An 18958-nucleotide genomic window follows, 5' to 3' on the forward strand; every position below is an offset into this window, starting at 1 on the left:
AAATCAGAGTATTCAAGTTAAATCAGACTACCACATGCCTACGACTGGTATATTACTACACTCACGAATCCAATTTGGTTAGACAACTGAGATTCACAACTAAAAAAACACAGACATCCAAAGGTATTCATATCAAATAGATTTCAAGGAAAACTAAATAAATATTACCAAAACTCCATTGCCATAGCCTTACCAAAACTCTTTAGACCATTTAATAATATGATATATTAGTCACACTCTCACATGGATTTTATTCACGTGCTCCATAAACAGGTATATATATTGATTATAGGACTATCTGAACTCAAAACAAATGTGAAAAACTTAGCTCAGAACAGATGAAAAACACCACCATTCAACACACAAAAGGGAAAAGTGTTGAACATAATAACCCTTTACAAGATCATCAGGTGCAGTGTGAACAACAACAGCTCTACCAATGATTGAGTTTGGCCCAGTCAGTGGGGTCTAAAAAATCATTAGCGGTGTTATTACCTGGATGTCAGTGAATTAATATTAGCAACACCTGACAGCAAAGAAACAAACTCAGTGACAAGATAGTACATGTTGAAGTACCTCTGTAATCCATTTCACCTGTTTGAATCATATGCAAAATCAAATGATGCCATTTTACTCATCTATTTGAATTTTTTTAACAGGGAATTATACTGTTGGAATTAAAGCAAATTTAAACCCCAAACTTGAACGGAGCATCTGCTTTTTGAACATATGAACGAACACACTACTTGAAAGAATGATCAAACCAGAATTGTAAGAAAAAAATAAATCCTATTACAGACCGAGTATGGATTACAAAGGTCTAAAGAATGAACATAGACATTATGAAAACGGATGTTCCGTATACACTATGAAAAACTGCAGTGAACATAGACATTATGAAAAACTGGTACTCTGAAGCTGCAGCGAACCAAACCTTGTCAACTAAAAGCATATGTTCTGTATACACTCCAGATTAGATGTTTGAACACAGTACTTCAATCAAAACAGATGTCACTATCACTGCTCGTGCTGCTAATTCATTGCATGATGAATCTTTGAAGCTTTTCTTATTTGACAATCTTTTCTGAAATAATCATTACTGCAGGTCCAGTTGTTTTTTCGAGCTTCTACTGCTGCTTGAAGTTTTTAACATGATTTTTCCTAGAAGATTCTGTCATCAATAGCCATTTGTTTGTTGGGAAAGAGAGGCATAATAATTATTTTACCTCTTTATACAAAAATGCACATGTCATATCCTGTTTGGTGTGTGAGATAATGAAAAAGAACTAATTCATAGTAATCTGTAAGCTTGATTGCGAACAAAAATAATATGGTTGAATGTGAACATACAAGAATAATTTACACATTTCTGTATTTTGCCAGATTTCAGATGTACTTAGTGAGGCTGGTGCACCATGTGGGATAAAATCAGTCTGTCTTTATGGTGGAACTAAAAAGGAACCCCAAATATCTGCCCTTAAATCTGGAGTGGTAAGATAACTGATTTCATTTTTCTTTTCCCACCCACAGTTCATATAATTGTACTGAATATTGAATATTGATTAAGTTATGAACTTTTGATATCGTTGCATACCAAACCATTACCATACCACTTCTTTTTTCACGGATTTCACTTAATGGAAACTCAATGTTTCTTTACTATATAGGACATGTAATGTAACTGTGTCCCCAGTCAGTCTTTGACAGTTAATTTGTGTAAAAACATACTGTTGGCTGACCCTGTATTCATTTTTTGGGGTTTGTGGTTGCAGGATATAGTCATAGGAACTCCTGGTCGTATGAAAGACCTTATTGAAATGGGTGTTTGCTGTCTTAATGAGGTTTCGTTTGTGGTAAGCCAGTTGTGCCTTTTTTTTGCTATTCTTGTTGTCTATGAAGTGTGGTGTGCATGGTATATATATTCTATCCAGCCACAAATATGAAGTGCTCTGAACAGCAACAGGGTCACCAAGTTCTAACTTTGATCTCTAATTCACCAGCCCTTCGTTCTTTTTTATTTGATATTCTAATTTTGAGCAAGTCAGACCTTTTCTGTTTGGCATGATATGCTAAACCTACATATATTGTCTGTATGAAAGGTACACCACTTGTTTTGTAGTTAAAAGTAGTTCAGTAGTTTAGGGTGTGTTTGGTTCTGTTGTCTCATGTGAGAAAAATTGCTTTCTGCTCTGAAAAAACTGCTTTCTGCTGTGAAAAAAAGAGAAATAAGGGTTCGACACCCCTTAAATGATGGAAGATGGGTAATTTCTTTGAACTTGGTTCGCTGGCATCAATCACATCAAATATTTCTTGGGATTACTGCTGTGCTTACACTTTCATGGTTATGCTTTAATGAGTAATTATTGTGTTCCCTTTTGTTGACGTACTTATATGGTGTGATATATATTCTTACTTTTTTTTGCATAGGTTCTAGATGAAGCAGATAAGATGCTGGATTTGGGTTTCGAACCTGAAGTCAGGGCAATTTTGAGCCAAACATCATCTGGATGGGATAACGTTTGGCAGCTCCACCTATCGATGCTACCAAAGAAAAGGGGACTCTTTGCCAGGTCGTCTTCGTTCCAAGGACACCAGCAGAGACGCGCTCCAGATCTCGCCCGTACGTCCATGAACCTGGCGGGCGAGTGAAGCGAAGGCCGGCGTACGGGTCCGGCAGCAGATGGGGGAGGGAAGGGGAGGTAGACAAGGTGGTGGTGGTGCTTGGATCGGTCGGTACCTGGGAGGCGCGGACGCTATCCTCTCGGGAGCCGGTGAATCTGTGGGAGAAGACGACGGCGAACCTGGCTTGGTCCCGGGGCACGCCGCTCTTGCAGTAGGCGAGGTGGCGGCCGTCGCGGAGCCTGAGCCTGGGCGCTGTTGAAGTCGTGCGTGCGCTGAATCAGGCGAGGTTGAAGTCGTGTGCATAAATGGCGGAGCTGGCGAAGCGGTTGAGGCCATGGTCGTGGGGGAGGAGGTCGAGGTCGTGGGCATCCTGCAGCGCGCCGTCGCTGGAGTGGAGGCAGCAGGCGCCATAGCTTGGGGTGTAGAAGGCAGGCGTCGTAGGATGGGCTGCAGAATGGGCCGCACCACCGTTGGGCCGCATACACCGCTCGAACACAGGCACTGCTATGGTGTTATTTGATTAGTGCCATACCGGCCATCCAGAGCGTCGAAACGTGACTTATAAGCGTTGGTGTGTGTTGTTTGTTACTTAGACGCGTTGGTGTGTGCTATTTGTTGCTCAGACTAACGTCTCTGGTGCCGTAGTAAGATGATTTTTTGGCGCGGGGCTGTACGACCGGAGGCAGAACGGATCGGAGGCAGACTACTATTGCTTACTTAATAAGTAGTAGAGATTAGCTCTAAAAAGCGTTGCGACGTAGCACGTGTCGTGCGTACCCTTCCACCGGTCCGTCGGTGTCCCTTCCACCGGTCCGTCGGTGTCGAAGAACGTACCGTAGGACCAAGAGAAAGATAGAGAGAAGGGACGCTATCACGCATCTAATCAGTAATCACACAGCCTGAAACTCGCACGTCACGGAGATAAAGGAAAAAAAACAGGAGCTCCTAATTCTGACGGTTTTCCTTTACGGAGCGTTTGGATCCCTTCATTTTAGAGGAATTGGAATTCACTCAATAAAGTAACTTATTTAGTTTGGAATTTGACATTCCACCACTTTCTAAAGTTCAGATATAAGCCTATCTCAAATTCATGAGGTGGAGGGTGGGAAATGATTTTATGCATTACTAGAATTGGTTTCTAATCTATAACTTCCATGACACTCTTCGTCTCACTCTCCTATAGTAAAAATGTAGCACATAAATATCTCCGACATCTTGCTAATAATAATATACAAATATATTTTGCATAAAACCGAATTAGCTTAATTGATATATGCCTAAATTATTATTATTAGAATGGAATTCAATTCCAATGATCCAAACGGGGCGTTATTTTTTTTTTACTTTTTGGAAAACAAAACAAAAACCATAGGTGCGGCCGGGCAGCCCGCTCCATCTCTCGGCAGTCGGCAGTAAATGAGCTCATGCGGTGGAAATGATCGTTGGAGGGCTTGCCGTGTTTTGGAACCGGAGCAGCAGTGTAAACAAAGAATTCGAAACACCACGCGCGGATCTACAAGCAGCAGCAGTATGTAGTGTCCCAGTTCCTTGAGATCTTGAAACAGTGCGTGCGTGCTAGCTGTCCGCCAGCAGCAGAGGAGTAATTGAATGAATCGCAGTGGGTGCTAATCTCGGGTCAAACGTCCTCCTCTCTTTACTTTTAACCGGCCACCGGCCGTGTAGCTCACTTTTGACTCTGATCTCGGTTCGTTCGTCTAATCGTCTTCGTCCACAGATCGTGTTCCAAGAACTAGTAGTAAGAAAGAAATTGCAGCAAGAGAAAAATGTGCACCATGGAAATGAAATGTTGATTTTTTCCAAAGCCGAACATGTTGTGATCTTTTTTCACAGCGGGAGCACGCGAAAGAGGAAAGGGGCCCGAGAGATTCGGGAGATCTATCTATCTCTACGGCACGGGCTCCCCCCCCGGTCAGAAGATGTCGAGCACGTCGACGATGGCGGCGTTGCAGAGCGGGCAGCGGCCGCGCCCGCCCAGGAGCTCGCGGGCGCAGCCGCGGCAGAAGGTGTGGCCGCAGGGGATGAAGGCGGCGCCCTTGGCCCGGGCCATGCACACGCAGCAGCACCCGGCGACCACGCCCCTGCCCGCCGCAGCCGCCGCCGAGTCCTCATCTTCTTCTGCCTGCGCCGCGGCGCCTGGGACGGCGCTCCACTGCCGGTCCGTCTGCTCCAGGAGCGCCATCAGGGAGACCCTCTGCTCCTGCTCCTGCTCCTGCTCGTGCTCATCCGCCGCCGCAGGGGGCGGAGACGGGGGAGGGGCGGCCTCGGCGGCGGGCGCCGGCGCCGGCGGGGAGGCCGTGGTCGGGGGTGGTAGCGACACGGCGCGGCGGACGAGCGGGTCCCCGGCCCCGGCGGCGGGAGGCTGGTCGTCGCGGATTATGTCGAGGAGGGTGCGCGTCGCGGCGGCGGGGGACGACGGCGACGGGGACGGGGACGGGGACGCCGCCGGGACCTGGACCTGCCTCTCGGCGGCCATGGCGGAGGCGAGCGTGACGGCGGCCCGGCGCCCGGCCGACGCCAGGTCGTCCTCGTCTCGGAGCTTCAGCAGGTCGCGGAGGTTGCAGGACCCGGCGGCCCCGGGCGGCGGCAGCGGCGCCGGCGCCGGCGCAACCGCGGCGAGCTGGTCCGCCAGCGTCACGCTGCGCCGCAGCACGCGCCCCTCCATCCTTCCTATCCCGCCCCGACGCACGGACCCGAGACCGAGAGACGCTGGAAGGGGGGAACCGATGCGGCGGCCAGCACCGGCACGCTTGTGTGGACTAGTAATAAGTGAGGGCGCGCCTGGGGAGGCGTGCGAGGGCTCCGTCTCGTTTCGTCTGGATCTGGTCTGGCGTGCGGGAGGGAGGGAGGGAGGAAATGGCTGGGTTTTGCGGGGTTTCTGCGTGTCAACGCCTGCCTGGCTGCTTTCCGTCCGTTCGGGCGGGTTGGGTGCGCGGCTCGGCGCTTTGCAGATGGAATTTGGAAGGTTTTGTAGTGCATCTGCAGCAGCGCTCGCAGATCGGCAGATGGAAGGAGGGGGGCTAATAAAGGCTGCCGGGCGGGGGGGCTGCATCAGCGGAGAGGCGCAGGATCTGCCACGGTAAAATGGGATGCCGTTTGTCGGTCATGCCGTGCCGTGCCGTGCCGTGTGCTATGCGCCCGAGCCCGACTGCAGAGCCGCCCGTCCGCCGTAGCTGGCACGGCGTGCGCTGATGGCAAAGGTGTGCGGGCTCTCGGCCGGGCCGGTTGACTTCACGAGGAGGACTCTTGTGTTTGTTTGGCTGACTCTGGTCCTGGGAGATGGCAACCGTTTATTGGGCCGTGCGAGACACTGGGCCGCGTGCCAGCTTTACTGCAGCTGGTGGAGCTATTGCAGGCCGAAACCGAACCTTCCAAGCGCCGCGGACTGCCTGCCAGTCCCGTCAGCGACTACACTGCGCAACATAACTAGAGATGGCAATGGGTACCCGAAACCCGGTGGGTTTTTACCCCATTAGGGTACGAATTTGGGTCAATTTTCATACCCATGGGTTTGTTAATGGGTATAAATCTATACCCGACGGGTTTATGGGTACGGGTTTGTTCCTGTAATACCCAAACCCGTGAACCTGTAGGTTTTTTAAACCCGACCAAACATAGTGCATATTGTCATTTTATTTTATAAACGAACAACAAACTTTTTATTCCTTATTTACTTCATAATTTTTATCAATTGGTGAATGTATCAGTAGTCGGTGAGAGTGTTGCTTGCTTGCTATTATAGTTTTTAATAGCGCTATATATGTGGTGGATGGATAACTTAGTGCAAGGTCACTTAATTATACAACTTATTATTTGTATTTCATTCTCTCTACTTATAATTTTTATATCAAATCATGAACTCGTTGTTCATTACATAGATTTTAGATCATGATATCATTAATCATTATGATACTTATTGATTATGAGAAGAACAAGTATATTGGAGATGAAACCCGCGGGTAACCCATGGGTACCCGCTAACCCGATGGGTACGGGTTTGGGCAAAATCTCAAACCCGTCATGGATACGGGTTTTTTAATGGGCATCGATATTTTTCACGGGTACGGGTTTGGGACGACAAAACCCAGCGGGTTTGTACCCGTTGCCATCTCTAAACATAACACAGAGTAGAGATGGCAATGGGTACCCGAAACCCGGTGGGTTTTTACCCCATTAGGGTACGGGTTTGGGTCAATTTTCATACCCATGAATTTGTTAATGGATATAAATCTATACCCGACGGGTTTATGGGTATGGGTTTGTTCCTGTAGTACCCAAACCCGTGAACCCGTGGGTTTTTTAAACCCGACCAAACATAGTGCATATTGTCATTTTATTTTATAAACGAACAACAAACTTGTTATTCCTTATTTACTTCATAATTTTTATCAATTGGTGAATGTATCAGTAGTCGGTGAGAGTGTTGCTTGCTTGCTATTATAGTTTTTACTAGCGCTATATATGTGGTGGATGGATAACTTAGTGCAAGGTCACTTAATTATACAACTTATTATTTGTATTTCATTCTCTCTACTAATAATTTTTATATCAAATCATGAACTCGTTGTTCATTACATAGATTTTGGATCATGATATCATTAATCAATACGATACTTATTGATTATGAGAAGAACAAGTATATTGGAGATGAAACCCGCGGGTAACTCATGGGTACCCGCTAACCCGATGGGTACGGGTTTGGGCAAAATCTCAAACCCGTCATGGATACAGGTTTTTTAATGGGCATAGATATTTTTCACGGGTACGGGTTTAGGACGGCAAAACCCAGCGGGTTTGTACCCGTTGCCATCTCTAACACAGAGACACACACCGGCTCGGCTGCTCGCATCTCTTCAGGTGCAATAAATACTAGTGCAGGTCCCTTTTGCTTACAGCAGATTATGAGAATCTCCACCATACACATCCAAAGAAATCTAGCCGGAGCTCCATAATCGTGCATACTCTCTTGCAATGTGTTACCCAAGATGAAAAATCGGTGATGTCTGCCGGCCAGAATCTGATTGTCCCCGCAAACCAAATGCCGCTAAATATGTGCAGTTTGGTAACGTAAACATAATGAATAACTGACAACGTGAAATCATGTTTATTTAATTTTAACCATAATCAGATACCATACTAGAAATTGATATCGGTTTATTCAAACTTATTACCAGTATTACTCGAGTGTGAATCATTATCGTTATCATTTACATTACATTTCGTGAACCAAAGTCACCTTAGTTTAGATGTAACATTCTCTCGTACCTGCTCTTTTCGATTTCAGGGAAACCTCAAAACATGAAGAGGCAGTGTAAACCATTATCATGTAACAATATCATCCGACAGAAACTTTACAAAGCCCGTATCACCGATCTCACCACTATTCTATTCACAGTTTCATCCTCAAATGCGAAGCAACGGAAAGACCAGATCAGCTGAGTTGACAAGATCAGAAAGAACCTCCGATTTGGTACAAAGTTACAGAGTAAGTTTCAAGCCCAGCGACAAAAATGAGCTTGGTCAAGAGCCTGTCTTACTATGAACACTGACTAGACTAGATCCTTGCGGTCGAGAGAGAAGGTCTGCTTATCTCACTCATCTGCTTGTTCTATCACTGCATTCTTCAGTTCTGACGTGTCATGCCAGAAACGTCCTGGTCTTCCATCCTCTCATAGAAAAGAATATAGGCCTGACTGTTGAGAACTTGTTCAATAGTGACTCGTCTGATCTGACTGTCGTCTGCACAAAACCATGAGGCCTCCTCTTGCTGACATCCAAGCTTTCTTGCTCTAACGTACGCAATGTAGTGTCCGGACTTCAAGGATCCCATGCCAATGTGCACTACAACAGCAGCTAGACGAAAGAGGGTGCTACCTTTGTCGGCACAGCTGAATATTGGAGAAAAACGAAACAGAATTAAGCTAAATGTACGGTTATAAATTAATGCAACCTTTGTACAAATAATGCCATGACTTTCTTGGTCACATATCCTCATTACCGAACATCATCAACAAATAATCCTCTATCAGATAAACACCCATGATCCCTTCTCAAGTGATCAATCAATAAATGAAGGCCCTAGAATTATTAAGAAGGGCATACACCTTTCCTTTTTCAAAACAAAAGGAGAAAAAAAAGGCATTTCAAATGCACCTAGATGCAAATGAGGATCATAGAACTCCTACATAGAGTCAAACTCGGGATCTTATTTGTTCTACTCAGACCACCTAACCAACTCACTTAGAGATCTTTTCGCTAGGGCATCATATGATTTTCCATGCAAATGAGGAAATTAACTGATTTTCCAGAAAATTAACACTATATCAATATGGCATAATTTTTCACGCACTATAATATATAGCACACTTATTTCGAAATTGTACTAGTTAATTTAAAAAAGACAAATCTAATGAGTACATGGCCACAAAGGCCCAAATGGTCACAAATAAGAACACTTTAGTATGGGCAAAAAAATCATTGACCAACAATGCCATGTGTTCTTTAGTCTTTGTTTAGAGAAGGTCATATATTGTTAAAGCTAGTAGGAATGAAATAACAAAATAGAAACTTGTTAGAAGTTATAGATGTACAAGGTATTACTATGAGGAACTAAATCGGTACCTGGGGTCCATGAATCGCTCTACATCAAGGTACTCCATAAATCTCACATGGTCACTTATTTTGCTCCCAACTATGTGGTGGCTGGTTCTCTTAAGCTGAAGAGTTAATACAGGTGGAAGCGTGGCAAAACGATGAATCATAATATTATCTCCACCATCATCTTTCTGCTCTGATTCCTTCACGTTCTCCGGATGCATCATAAGTTGTTTGCTGTCATCTGCAGTTTGGTTGGTTCCCAACAGCTCAGTCTGTTTTGCAGCTGAAAGATTACCTCCGTGACATTCAGATTCTTTACTGTGCCTTGCTTTCCTGTCTGATTGTTCAATCTGGTCCCCAACAACTGTTGTGTCTTCTTTGCCGCTTCCCACCATCTGCTCACCATTTTTACTTTCACTGGCACTTGGCTCCTCATGATCCTTGGCACAATTTGGACAGCGCCATTGCATCTGATGATCATCACAAAACTGCAATATCAAGTCTTCAATAAATATTGAATCTGCTGTCTCTGAATCAACAGGCTTCCCATCCTGAATCTGCAAAGGACTCTGTACAGCATCCTTGCTTTGACTGATACGCTGCACTTCAGTAAAATCTGCAGAATCAAGCATATATACTATTTATTTTTGTCTGCAGTATCAACATCATGCAACCAGCAACTGGCATCCTCATCCTCTACATATTTTTTTAGGATCTTTATCCTCCAAATTCGAAGTAGCTTTCTTTTCGAGGATCCCAGGCACATGATTAAGTGGAGCAACAATTTATTATATGGCGACAAGGACTCAAAGTCTCAAGGTATTTATTCTAGTGGTAGTTTTATCTACTACACTACAAACAACACTGTTGTGTTAGCACTTCTCAAAGTTCCTGCTCACTTTTGTATATACGTCCCAAAGGTTTTCCTGATTTTTTTTCTTCTGTCCATATGTGCAAAGGGCCCTCAAACCATTTTCTCCAGTTAACAAGTGTAGGATACATATTCCAAAAAATGAAACGTTTTTCTTATGTTCAGCAAGATAACCAATAAGAATTCCAATTTCAGAGTGTTCCGTAGTTCCAGCATTTTCATTTCGATCTTGAAAAGTGGAATGACCTAGGAGGACTCTAGAGTACCTCCAACATCTGCAGTCAAGGCATTTTAATAAGTGCATGATCAATCATAAACTCACCAACTTCCAAGGTTTCCACATCAAACACCTCTGAATCCACGCTTCCCTGCACGTCTTCTGGAAATAATTGACGAGCAATCACTCTCTTTCGAGATCCGGCCCATCCGGGACTCTCACTTGTTTGTGGTAATGCAGCACTTTTGGTTGGATGCCCCTTTGATGGGAAACCCAATAACAGGTCCTCGAAAGGATAGCGAACAGCAGCAGACGAATGACCACATTTTTTGCAGGACAGTGTCCGAGCCATCTCAAACCTAAAAATCGAATCCATCATTGTAGGTGCATCACTTTGCTTGTTATTATTCTTGTCGCTTTCATTCCAAATAGCGCGCAAGGCCGTAAGCAAGTCGTGGCTGTCTTCCATAGTTCCAATTTGAAATCCCGAAGGATCACGCAGATTTAAACAATTCAAAAGTTTAATCGGATTAAGGACGCCTCCTGCAGCACTTGCCTCCAAAAAAAGCTCCTCGAGTACCTCGGTAATGAGACTTTTTGGACCATCCAGTGTTAACATCCTTTCTCGCAGCTTACCAAGCACAAACAGGCACTGCAATACTGCACTCAGGTAGCATGTGTTTCCGAGATTTGGTATCCCTTTGATAGCATAGCCTTGCGCATCAGATGATTTGGACTCATAGCAAGGCCATCTATCTGCAGGATCCACAGCCACAACAAACCCAGATGGGGCGCTTTCTGCTACTTCCTCCTCTCCTGGATTGATGACCTCCGGCTCGGTTTGACTTATGACTGGACTTATGACTGGATTGATGAAAAACATCAGAAAACATGAAACCCTGCTGTGAGGTCAAGAATGACACCGGGGATTCAAGAAGCAAAGCCATGGGACCACAAAGAGCAATGTCGGGGGAAAGCTTACCAACAGATGACGGGTGAGACGGCAACTGACGGACAATATCGCGGATCACTTCAATATCAACCTCGTTGCCGTCTTCTCCAGATTTGACCGGCATTGGCACCTCAGCGTTACACTTGAAGCAGTATCGTCTTTCTGGATCACTGTACAGAACAGCAAACCAGTGCTCCTTCTTCAGGGCGTGTGCTCGAGAGTGCCCAAATGGGTAAGCAATTGACCCAACCCCGCAGCAGAGATGGCGGTAGCATCTCACGCAGATCAAGAGGTCGCTCTTCTCGGGCCTGGCTTTGAAGATCAACTTCTCGTCTTCGCTCCGACAATCACAGCAAATCCATGCGTCCTTGGTCGTTAGCGATCCAACCAATCCATGGATATCAAGAACATCGATGACGTGATTGCACTTGCACCGCTTCTCATCGGTGGACTCAACCTTAGCCACAGGCAGAGCCTCCGAGGGCCGTTTGTCCTGCAGCAGCGGAGATTTGTTCCGCGGGCTTCCCTCCGCCTCCTCCCCCTTCGGCGGCGCCGTCCCCGTCGGTCTCGGTGTAGCCAGAGCCGCGTCGTCCAGCCGCGAAGCTTTGTTCCGCGGGCTTCCCTGTGCCTCCTCCCCCTTCGGCGGCGTCTTCCCCGTCAGTGTCGGTGCCGACGCCACAGGAACGGTAATCAGAGCCGCGTCGTCCAGCCGCGGAGCTTTGTTCCGGAAGCCCGCCTCCTCCCCCTTCGGCGGCGTCTGCACCGTTGGTCTCGGTGCCGACGCCACAGGAACCGTAGTCCGAGCCGCGTCGTCCAGCCGCTCCGTCTCCTTCCCCTTCGGTGGCGTGTTCCCGGGCGAAGGAAAATCTGGGCCAAAGAGCCATAGAAGGAAAAACATCAGTACGATGGACCATCCCAAAACAAAATAACCATAAAAAATAAATTAATATTAAATTAAACATATGATATTTTATCATATGGCATCTCTAAGAGATTAGTTAAAAAATACTAACCAAATTTAGTGATTTAGCTAACTCACTAAAATAAATTTGATAATAAAATATTCCAACAGGGCGTTTTCCCAGAGACCATCTAGACCCACAAACTGGAAATAGAAATAGACCTAGGACGTGACGGAAGAGTAAAGTTGGCATCATGGCATACCCAGCCCTGGAGCGTGAGTTCAAGAATGACACGGGGATTCAAGAAGCAAAGCCATGTCAGAGGAAAGCTTACCAACAGATGGTTGATCCGGCAACTGACTGACAATATCGCGGATCAGTTCAAGACCACCCTCGTTGCCGTCTTCTCCACATTTGCGCAGCATTGGCACCTCAGCGTTACACTTGAAGCAGTATCCTCTTTCTGGATCACTGTACAGAACAGCAAACCAGTGCTTCTTCTTCAGGGCGTGTGATCGAGAGTGCCCAAACGGGTAAGCAATTGACCCAACCCCACAGCAGAGATGGCTGTAGCATCCCACGCAGATCAAGAGGTCCCTCTTCTCGTCTTTGCGCCGACAAGCACAGCAAATCCACGCATCCTTGGTCGTTAGCGAATGAACCAGTTCCCAGATATCACTGTCAGTGATGGCGTGGTTGCACTTGCACAGCTTCTCATCGCTGGCCCCCACTGCCGCTTCCACAGGAACCATAGCCACAGGCAGAGCCTCCGCGGGCCGCGGAGATTTCTTCCGCGGGCTTCCCCCCGTCTCCTCCCCATTCGGCGGCGTCTTCCGCGTCGGACTCGGTGCCGACGCCACAGGAACCGTAGTCCGAGCAGCGTCGTCCAGGCGGGGAGATTTCTTCCGCGGGCTTCCCTCCGCTTCCTCCCCATTCGGCGGCGTCTTCCGCGTCGGACTCGGTGCCGACGCCACAGGAACCGTAGTCCGAGCAGCGTCGTCCGGGCGGGGAGATTTGTTCCGCGGGTTTCCCTCCGTCTCCTCCCCCTCCGGCGGCGTCTTCCGCGTCGGACTCGGTGCCGACGCCACAGGAGCCGTAGTCCGAGCAGCGTCGTCCAGGCGGGGAGCTTTTTTCCGCGGGCTTCCCTCCGCCTCCTCCCCCATCGGGGGCGTCTTCCTCATCCGCTAGCCTGCACAAGAACCCCAACAAATTTGAGTCGCGTGAATGGATCCATTAAACCCCAAACCACCCAGCAAATGAGAAAATGAGCCGATAATTGAAGGCCAAATTGAGAAAGCGGTGAAATGTGAGAATCGAGAAGAGACGACGGGAAAATGAGCACTTGGGCGATGATCAATAACCACTGCCAGTAACCGTACGGCCCAGGGATAAACCAATTAACCAGTATAGCAGAAGGGCGAAGAACCAGAGAAAAGGAATTCGACCAAGAAGTAGAACAACCGAAGCCGCATCCGTCCGTTCGGGCGAGGATCAAGAATCAACAGGCCATGGAATCGAACCGGGAGATTTCAGACCCGGTGAACCAGAGGAGGGGAAACGACGAAATTGGTCGAGAAGACGCGCGAAACGGAAACCATTCTGACGGGGATCAAGAACGGCGACCACGGATTCGGGGATCCGGACCAGAAAAACACCAATAGACCGAACGACGAACAACAGAACCGGAGAACGAAGGAAGGAAGGCCGTGGGGGGAAGCTTACCGGGAGACGAGGGCAGCAGAGTTCGGGGTCGGCGTCGGCGAGGCCGAGAGGGAGAGGTGGAGGGGTTTGGAGAGAGAAGGGCGGCAAATGATTCCGCGCTGGTTTTGAGATCAAGAAATGGTGGGCCGCGGAGATAGGCGGGTTAATTGAGAAAGCCGTGGGCCGTGACCACGAGGCGGGGGATGACCCGTGCTGGCTTGCCCGTTGCCCTGACCGTGATGGCCCCAACCGCATTTGGACGCAGCTTCCATCCAGCACATGAATGCTCCGTCCTCAATCTTATTTTTTATTTTGGACTTTATTCTATAAATAATATCATCGATAATCACCTATTTTAACCTTATATACTATATATATTTAGCAAATTTTATCTCGAAATATGCTAACATAAGGATTTGACTCTTTACCAAAACCTCATTTGCATGGTTATGACATAGGAGGTTAGCTCACGTTAAAACGGTGACATTTAAAATATTTTTAAAGAAAGAAATTATGAAATGTTTGGAAGATATCTATACTATACTTAAAGCACCAGTTTCAACGGTCGTCTTGCGTCATCTTTTTACAAATAACCTGTCGGGGACCATAATTAGGGGTACCCCTAAGACTCCTAAACTCGGCTGGTAATCAACATCAGCACAAGCTGCAGAAGCCTGATGGACGCAATTCAGGTCAAGGCTCCGTCCACTCAAGGGACACAATCTCGTCTCGCCCGAGCCCAGCCTCGGGCAGGAACAGTAGACCCAGGCGGATTCACGCCTCGCCCGAGGGCCTCCTCAAGCAACGGGCGCACCTTCGACTCGCCCGAGGCCCAGCTCGGGCAGTCTTCGCAGTGAAGCAACCTTGGCCAGATCGCTTCGCCAACCGACCGTATCGCAGGAGCATTCAATGCAAGGATCGCTGAGACCTTATCCTGACGCGCATTCCTCAGTCGGCAGGGCCGAAGTGACCCCAGTCACTTCGCCCCTCCACTGACTGACCTGACAGGAAAACAGCGCCGCCTGCCCTGCTCCGACTGATGTGCCACCCGCCAGGGTGAGGCTGACAGCAGCCAAGTCCAGCCTCAGGCGCCATAGGAAGCTCCGCCTCGCCCGACCCCAGGGCTCGGCCCCCGCCTCGGCCTCGGAAGGTGGTCTCCGCCTCGCCCGACCCCAAGGCTCAGCCTCAACCTCGACCTTGGAAGACGGTCTCCGCCATGCCCGACCCCAGGGCGAGGCCTCAACCTCGACCTCGGAAGACGGTCTCCGCCTCACCCGACCCCAGGGCTCGGCCTCAACCTCGACCTCGGAGGAGTCACCGCCTCGCCCGACCTTGGGCTCGGACCGACCACGCTACAGTGGGGTACATCATTACCCTACCCCTAGCTAGCTCAGGCTACGGGAAACAAGACCGGCGTCCCATCTGGCTCGCCCCGGTAAACAAGTAATGATGGCACCCTGCGTGCTCCCATGACGACGGCGATTCTCAGCCCCCTACAGAAGCAAGGAGACGTCAGCAAGGTCCCGACAGCTGTGCTTCTACAGGGCTCAAGCGCTCCTCCGACGGCCACGACATCACATGCACAAGGCACTAACACCTCTCCGACAGCCACGTCGGCATGTACATAGGGCTCTGGCTCCTCTCTACCGGACACGTTAGCATATTGCTACACCCCCCATTGTACACCTGGACCCTCTCCTTACATCTATAAAAGGAAGGTCCAAGGCCCTCGTACGAGGAGGTGGCCGCGTGGGAGGACGGGCTGGCGGACAGGCTCTCTCCCTCTCCCTCGCGAACGCTTGTAACCCCCTACTGCAAGCGCATCCACCCTGGGCGCAGGACAACACGAAACCGCGGTTTTCCCCCTCTTTGTGTCCCGTCTCGCGCCGACCCATCTGGGCCGGGGCACGCAGCGACAATTTACTCGTCGGTCCAGGGACCCCCCGAGGTCGAAACGCCGACAGTTGGCACGCCAAGTAGGGGACTGCTGCATGTTGACGAACAGCTTCCCGTCAAGCTCCAGATGGGTAGTCTCCAGCAACCTCTTCAGCCCGGGACGCTGCTCCGTCTCGGGAGTCTCGAGTTCATGTCCCTCGACGTCAGCTACGACATGGTACTCCTTTCTCCGTTGCGCGACAACGACAACGACGGTCGTCAGCCCGCCCGACGGCGGCGGAATCGACGACGTCTTCCCCCCATGGCAGAAGAGTAGCATCCGAGTCTATCCCGTCACCTTCCCTGCCGCAGGAGGAGGAGGTGGGGCAACCATGGCCAAGCAGGAGGCGGCACCTCATTGGCTGTCGAGCGAGTCGACGACGCCGGCGCCCCAGCGGGGGACACGTCGGGCATTGACCTCGCGTCTGAGACGAAGACGAGTGTCGTTTCCCCGCAACACGCCAACCCCAAGCGGACGGATGACGCCAGCACGCTCGCGAAGGTCTTGCTGGGCGTTAGCCTCGTACCTGAGATAACGGTGCAGTCCGTCCCCGACGCGACTTCGTCACCATCCGTCGATCAAGAGGTACCGTCCGTTTCCCACCCAGTGCCTTTTAGATTCAGCTTCGACCCACCAAGCGACCCCGCTTCGGTGGACGCTTTCATAAAGGCATACCCTAACCTTCCGGGGTACCATATGTGGTCAACCTGGGACCGACTGACGGCCGTCTCGACCTACGGGCCCCCGGGCTCCGAGGAAGACGACGAGCCCGACTCTGGTTGGGATTTCTCTGGCTCGGTAATCCTAGTGCCATGCGAGACTTCATGACCGCATGTGACTACTGCCTCTCCGATTACTCCGATGGTGGCCACAACCTTGACGACGAGGACTGTGGCCTGAGTCGCGAATGTTTCCACGTCGATCTAGGGGTCTCGACGAAGGCAACCACCTTGGTATGCCAGAGGACGACGATCCCCCTAGGCATGCGCCTCGCATTGACATCCTTCGGGAGCTAGCTGTGGTCCCAGTCCCTGCGGGGGGTCAGGACACACAGCTCGAGCAAATCCGCGAGATGCAGGCCAAGCTCGACGAGGAAGCAGGACAACTTGTGCAGCTCCGGTAAAACATCGGGCAGGAGTGGGCAAGCCGAGAACTAGCCGGAGAAGCGCGTCATCTGGCCCAGGACGTCCAGCACCGCATCACTGACGATGCCAGGGCAAGGCCGCCCCCGACTTCCAGTGGGGTCAGCCAGAACTTGGCTGCAGCAGCAATACTACTCCGAGCGATGCCGGAGCCATCCACCACCGAGGGGCGGCGTATCCAGGGAGAACTCAAGAACCTCCTGGAGGATGCCACGGTCTGACGGGCCGAAAGCTCTGCCTCCCGAAGGCAAGGGTACCCCCCGGAGCATCGCGCCGCGACTTCCTGATTCATGCGGGAAGCCTCGGTTCACAACGGGCGCGCACGGGACGCAACGCCTGCAGCCCCGGGTCGCCTCGGCAACGAGCACCACCGTCGCGACCGTCGAGCCCACCTCGACGAGAAGGTGCGCCGAGGCTACCACCCCAGGCGTGGGGGACGCTACGACAGCGGGGAGGATCGGAGCCCCTCGCCTGAACCACCCGGTTCGCAAGCTTTCAGTCGGGCCATACGACGGGCGCCGTTCCCGACCCGGTTCCGAGCCCCGACTACCATCACTAAGTACTCGGGGGAAACAAGGCCAGAACTATGGCTCGCGGACTACCGGCTGGCCTGCCAGCTGGGTGGAACGGACGATGACAACCTCATCATCCGCAACCTCCCCATGTTCCTCTCCGACGCCGCCCGAGCCTGGCTGGAGCATCTGCCTCCTGCACAGATCTCCAACTGGGACAACCTGGTCAAAGCCTTCGCCGGAAACTTCCAGGGCACATATGTGCGCCCTGGGAACTCCTGGGATCTCCGAAGCTGCCGCCAGCAGCCAGGAGAATCCCTGCGGGACTACATCCGATGATTTTCGAAGCAGTGCACCGAGCTGCCCAACATCACTGACTCAGATGTCATCGGCGCGTTCCTCGCCGGCACCATTTGTCGTGACCTGGTGAGCAAGCTGGGTCGCAAGACTCCCACCAGGGCGAGCGAGCTGATGGACATCGCCACCAAGTTCGCCTCTGGTCAGGAGGCGGTCGAGGCCATCTTCCAGAAGGACAAGCCGCCTCAGGGACGCTAGCAGGAAGACGTCCCCGAGGTGTCCGCTCAGCGCGACACGAAGAAGAAGGGCAAGAAGAAGTCGCAAGCGAAACGCGACGCCGCCGACGCAGATCTTGTCGCCGCCGCCGAGCACAGGAACCTTCGAAAGCCTCCCAGAGGGGCCAACCTGTTCGACAAGATGCTCAAGGAGTCGTGTCCCTACCATCAGGGTCCCGTCAAGCACACCCTTGAGGAGTGCGTCATGCTTCGGCGCTACTTCCATAGGGCCGGGCCCCCGGCGGAAGGTGGAAAAGGCCATGACAACGACAAGAAGGAGGGCAACAAAGCAGAGGAGTTCCCCGAGGTCCACGACTGCTTCATGATCTACGGAGGGCAAGTGGCGAACGCCTCGGCTCGGCACCGCAAGCAGGAGCGCCGGGAGGTCTGCTCGATGAAGGTGGCGGCGCCAGTCTACCTAGACTGGTCCGACAAGCCCATCACCTTCGACCAAGGCGACCACCCCGACCGCGTGCCGAGCCCAGGGAAGTACTCGCTCGTTGTCGATCCCGTCATCGGCAACGTCAGGCTTACTAAGGTCCTCATGGACGGAGGCAGCAGCCTCAACATTATCTACGCCGAGACCCTCGGGCTCTTGCAGATTGATCTATCCACGATCCGGGCCGATACAGCGCCCTTTCACGGGATCATCCTCGGGAAGCGCGTCCAACCCCTTGGGCAACTCGATCTGCCCGTCTGCTTTGGGACTCCCTCCAACTTTCGAAAGGAAACCCTCACGTTCGAGGTGGTCGGGTTCCGAGGAACCTACCACGCAGTGCTGGGGAGACCATGCTATGCCAAGTTCATGGTCGTCCCCAACTACACCTACCTCAAGTTCAAGATGTCGGGCCCCAACAGGGTCATCACTATCGGATCCACGTACCGACACGCGTACGAATGCGACGTGGAGTGCGTG

The 18958-nt window shown here is 50.5% G+C and overlaps 3 protein-coding genes across 3 annotated transcripts; 1 reads left to right on the forward strand and 2 right to left on the reverse strand.

Moving 5' to 3' along the window:
- Positions 1–243: 243 nt before the first annotated feature.
- Positions 244–2649, forward strand: LOC103645164 (DEAD-box ATP-dependent RNA helicase 5). The gene is made up of 4 exons (XM_008668274.1): positions 244–273; positions 1384–1491; positions 1773–1853; positions 2428–2649. The coding sequence occupies exons 1-4, from the start codon at positions 244–246 to the stop codon at positions 2647–2649; spliced, it is 441 nt and encodes a 146-aa protein (XP_008666496.1).
- A 1760-nt stretch (positions 2650–4409) lies between these two features.
- On the reverse strand, positions 4410–5629 carry LOC118476099 (arabinogalactan protein 1-like). Its single transcript, XM_035964213.1, has one exon. It carries the CDS (start codon positions 5303–5305, stop codon positions 4553–4555), a length of 753 nt encoding a protein of 250 aa, XP_035820106.1. The 5' UTR covers positions 5306–5629; the 3' UTR covers positions 4410–4552.
- A 2252-nt stretch (positions 5630–7881) lies between these two features.
- Positions 7882–14023, reverse strand: LOC103642794 (ubiquitin carboxyl-terminal hydrolase 2). Its single transcript, XM_008665975.3, has 6 exons — positions 13902–14023; positions 12514–13368; positions 11308–12144; positions 10431–11189; positions 9262–9853; positions 7882–8528 (listed from the first exon to the last, which is right to left on the reverse strand). The coding sequence occupies exons 2-6, from the start codon at positions 13358–13360 to the stop codon at positions 8264–8266; spliced, it is 3300 nt and encodes a 1099-aa protein (XP_008664197.1). The 5' UTR covers positions 13361–13368; positions 13902–14023; the 3' UTR covers positions 7882–8263.
- Positions 14024–18958: the final 4935 nt, after the last annotated feature.

This window comes from Zea mays, chromosome 1 (genome assembly GCF_902167145.1).
Source record: "Zea mays cultivar B73 chromosome 1, Zm-B73-REFERENCE-NAM-5.0, whole genome shotgun sequence".
NCBI classification, from domain to species: Eukaryota; Viridiplantae; Streptophyta; class Magnoliopsida; order Poales; family Poaceae; genus Zea; species Zea mays.

What these genes read in the sequence shown, in the direction of transcription:
- LOC103645164 (XM_008668274.1), top strand. Translation starts at nt 244, where the DNA reads ATGGATTTTATTCACGTGCTCCATAAACAG. An exon ending in TTCACGTGCTCCATAAACAG is followed by an intron (nt 274 to 1,383) that starts GTATATATATTG and finishes GTATTTTGCCAG; the next exon opens with ATTTCAGATGTACTTAGTGA. An exon ending in CTGCCCTTAAATCTGGAGTG is followed by an intron (nt 1,492 to 1,772) that starts GTAAGATAACTG and finishes TTGTGGTTGCAG; the next exon opens with GATATAGTCATAGGAACTCC.
- LOC118476099 (XM_035964213.1), bottom strand. Translation starts at nt 5,305, where the DNA reads ATGGAGGGGCGCGTGCTGCGGCGCAGCGTGACGCTGGCGGACCAGCTC.
- LOC103642794 (XM_008665975.3), bottom strand. Translation starts at nt 13,360, where the DNA reads ATGAGGAAGACGCCCCCGATGGGGGAGGAGGCGGAGGGAAGCCCGCGG. An exon ending in GTCTCACCCGTCATCTGTTG is followed by an intron (nt 11,190 to 11,307) that starts GTAAGCTTTCCC and finishes TCATCAATCCAG; the next exon opens with TCATAAGTCCAGTCATAAGT. An exon ending in GAGCGATTCATGGACCCCAG is followed by an intron (nt 8,529 to 9,261) that starts GTACCGATTTAG and finishes TCCAATATTCAG; the next exon opens with CTGTGCCGACAAAGGTAGCA.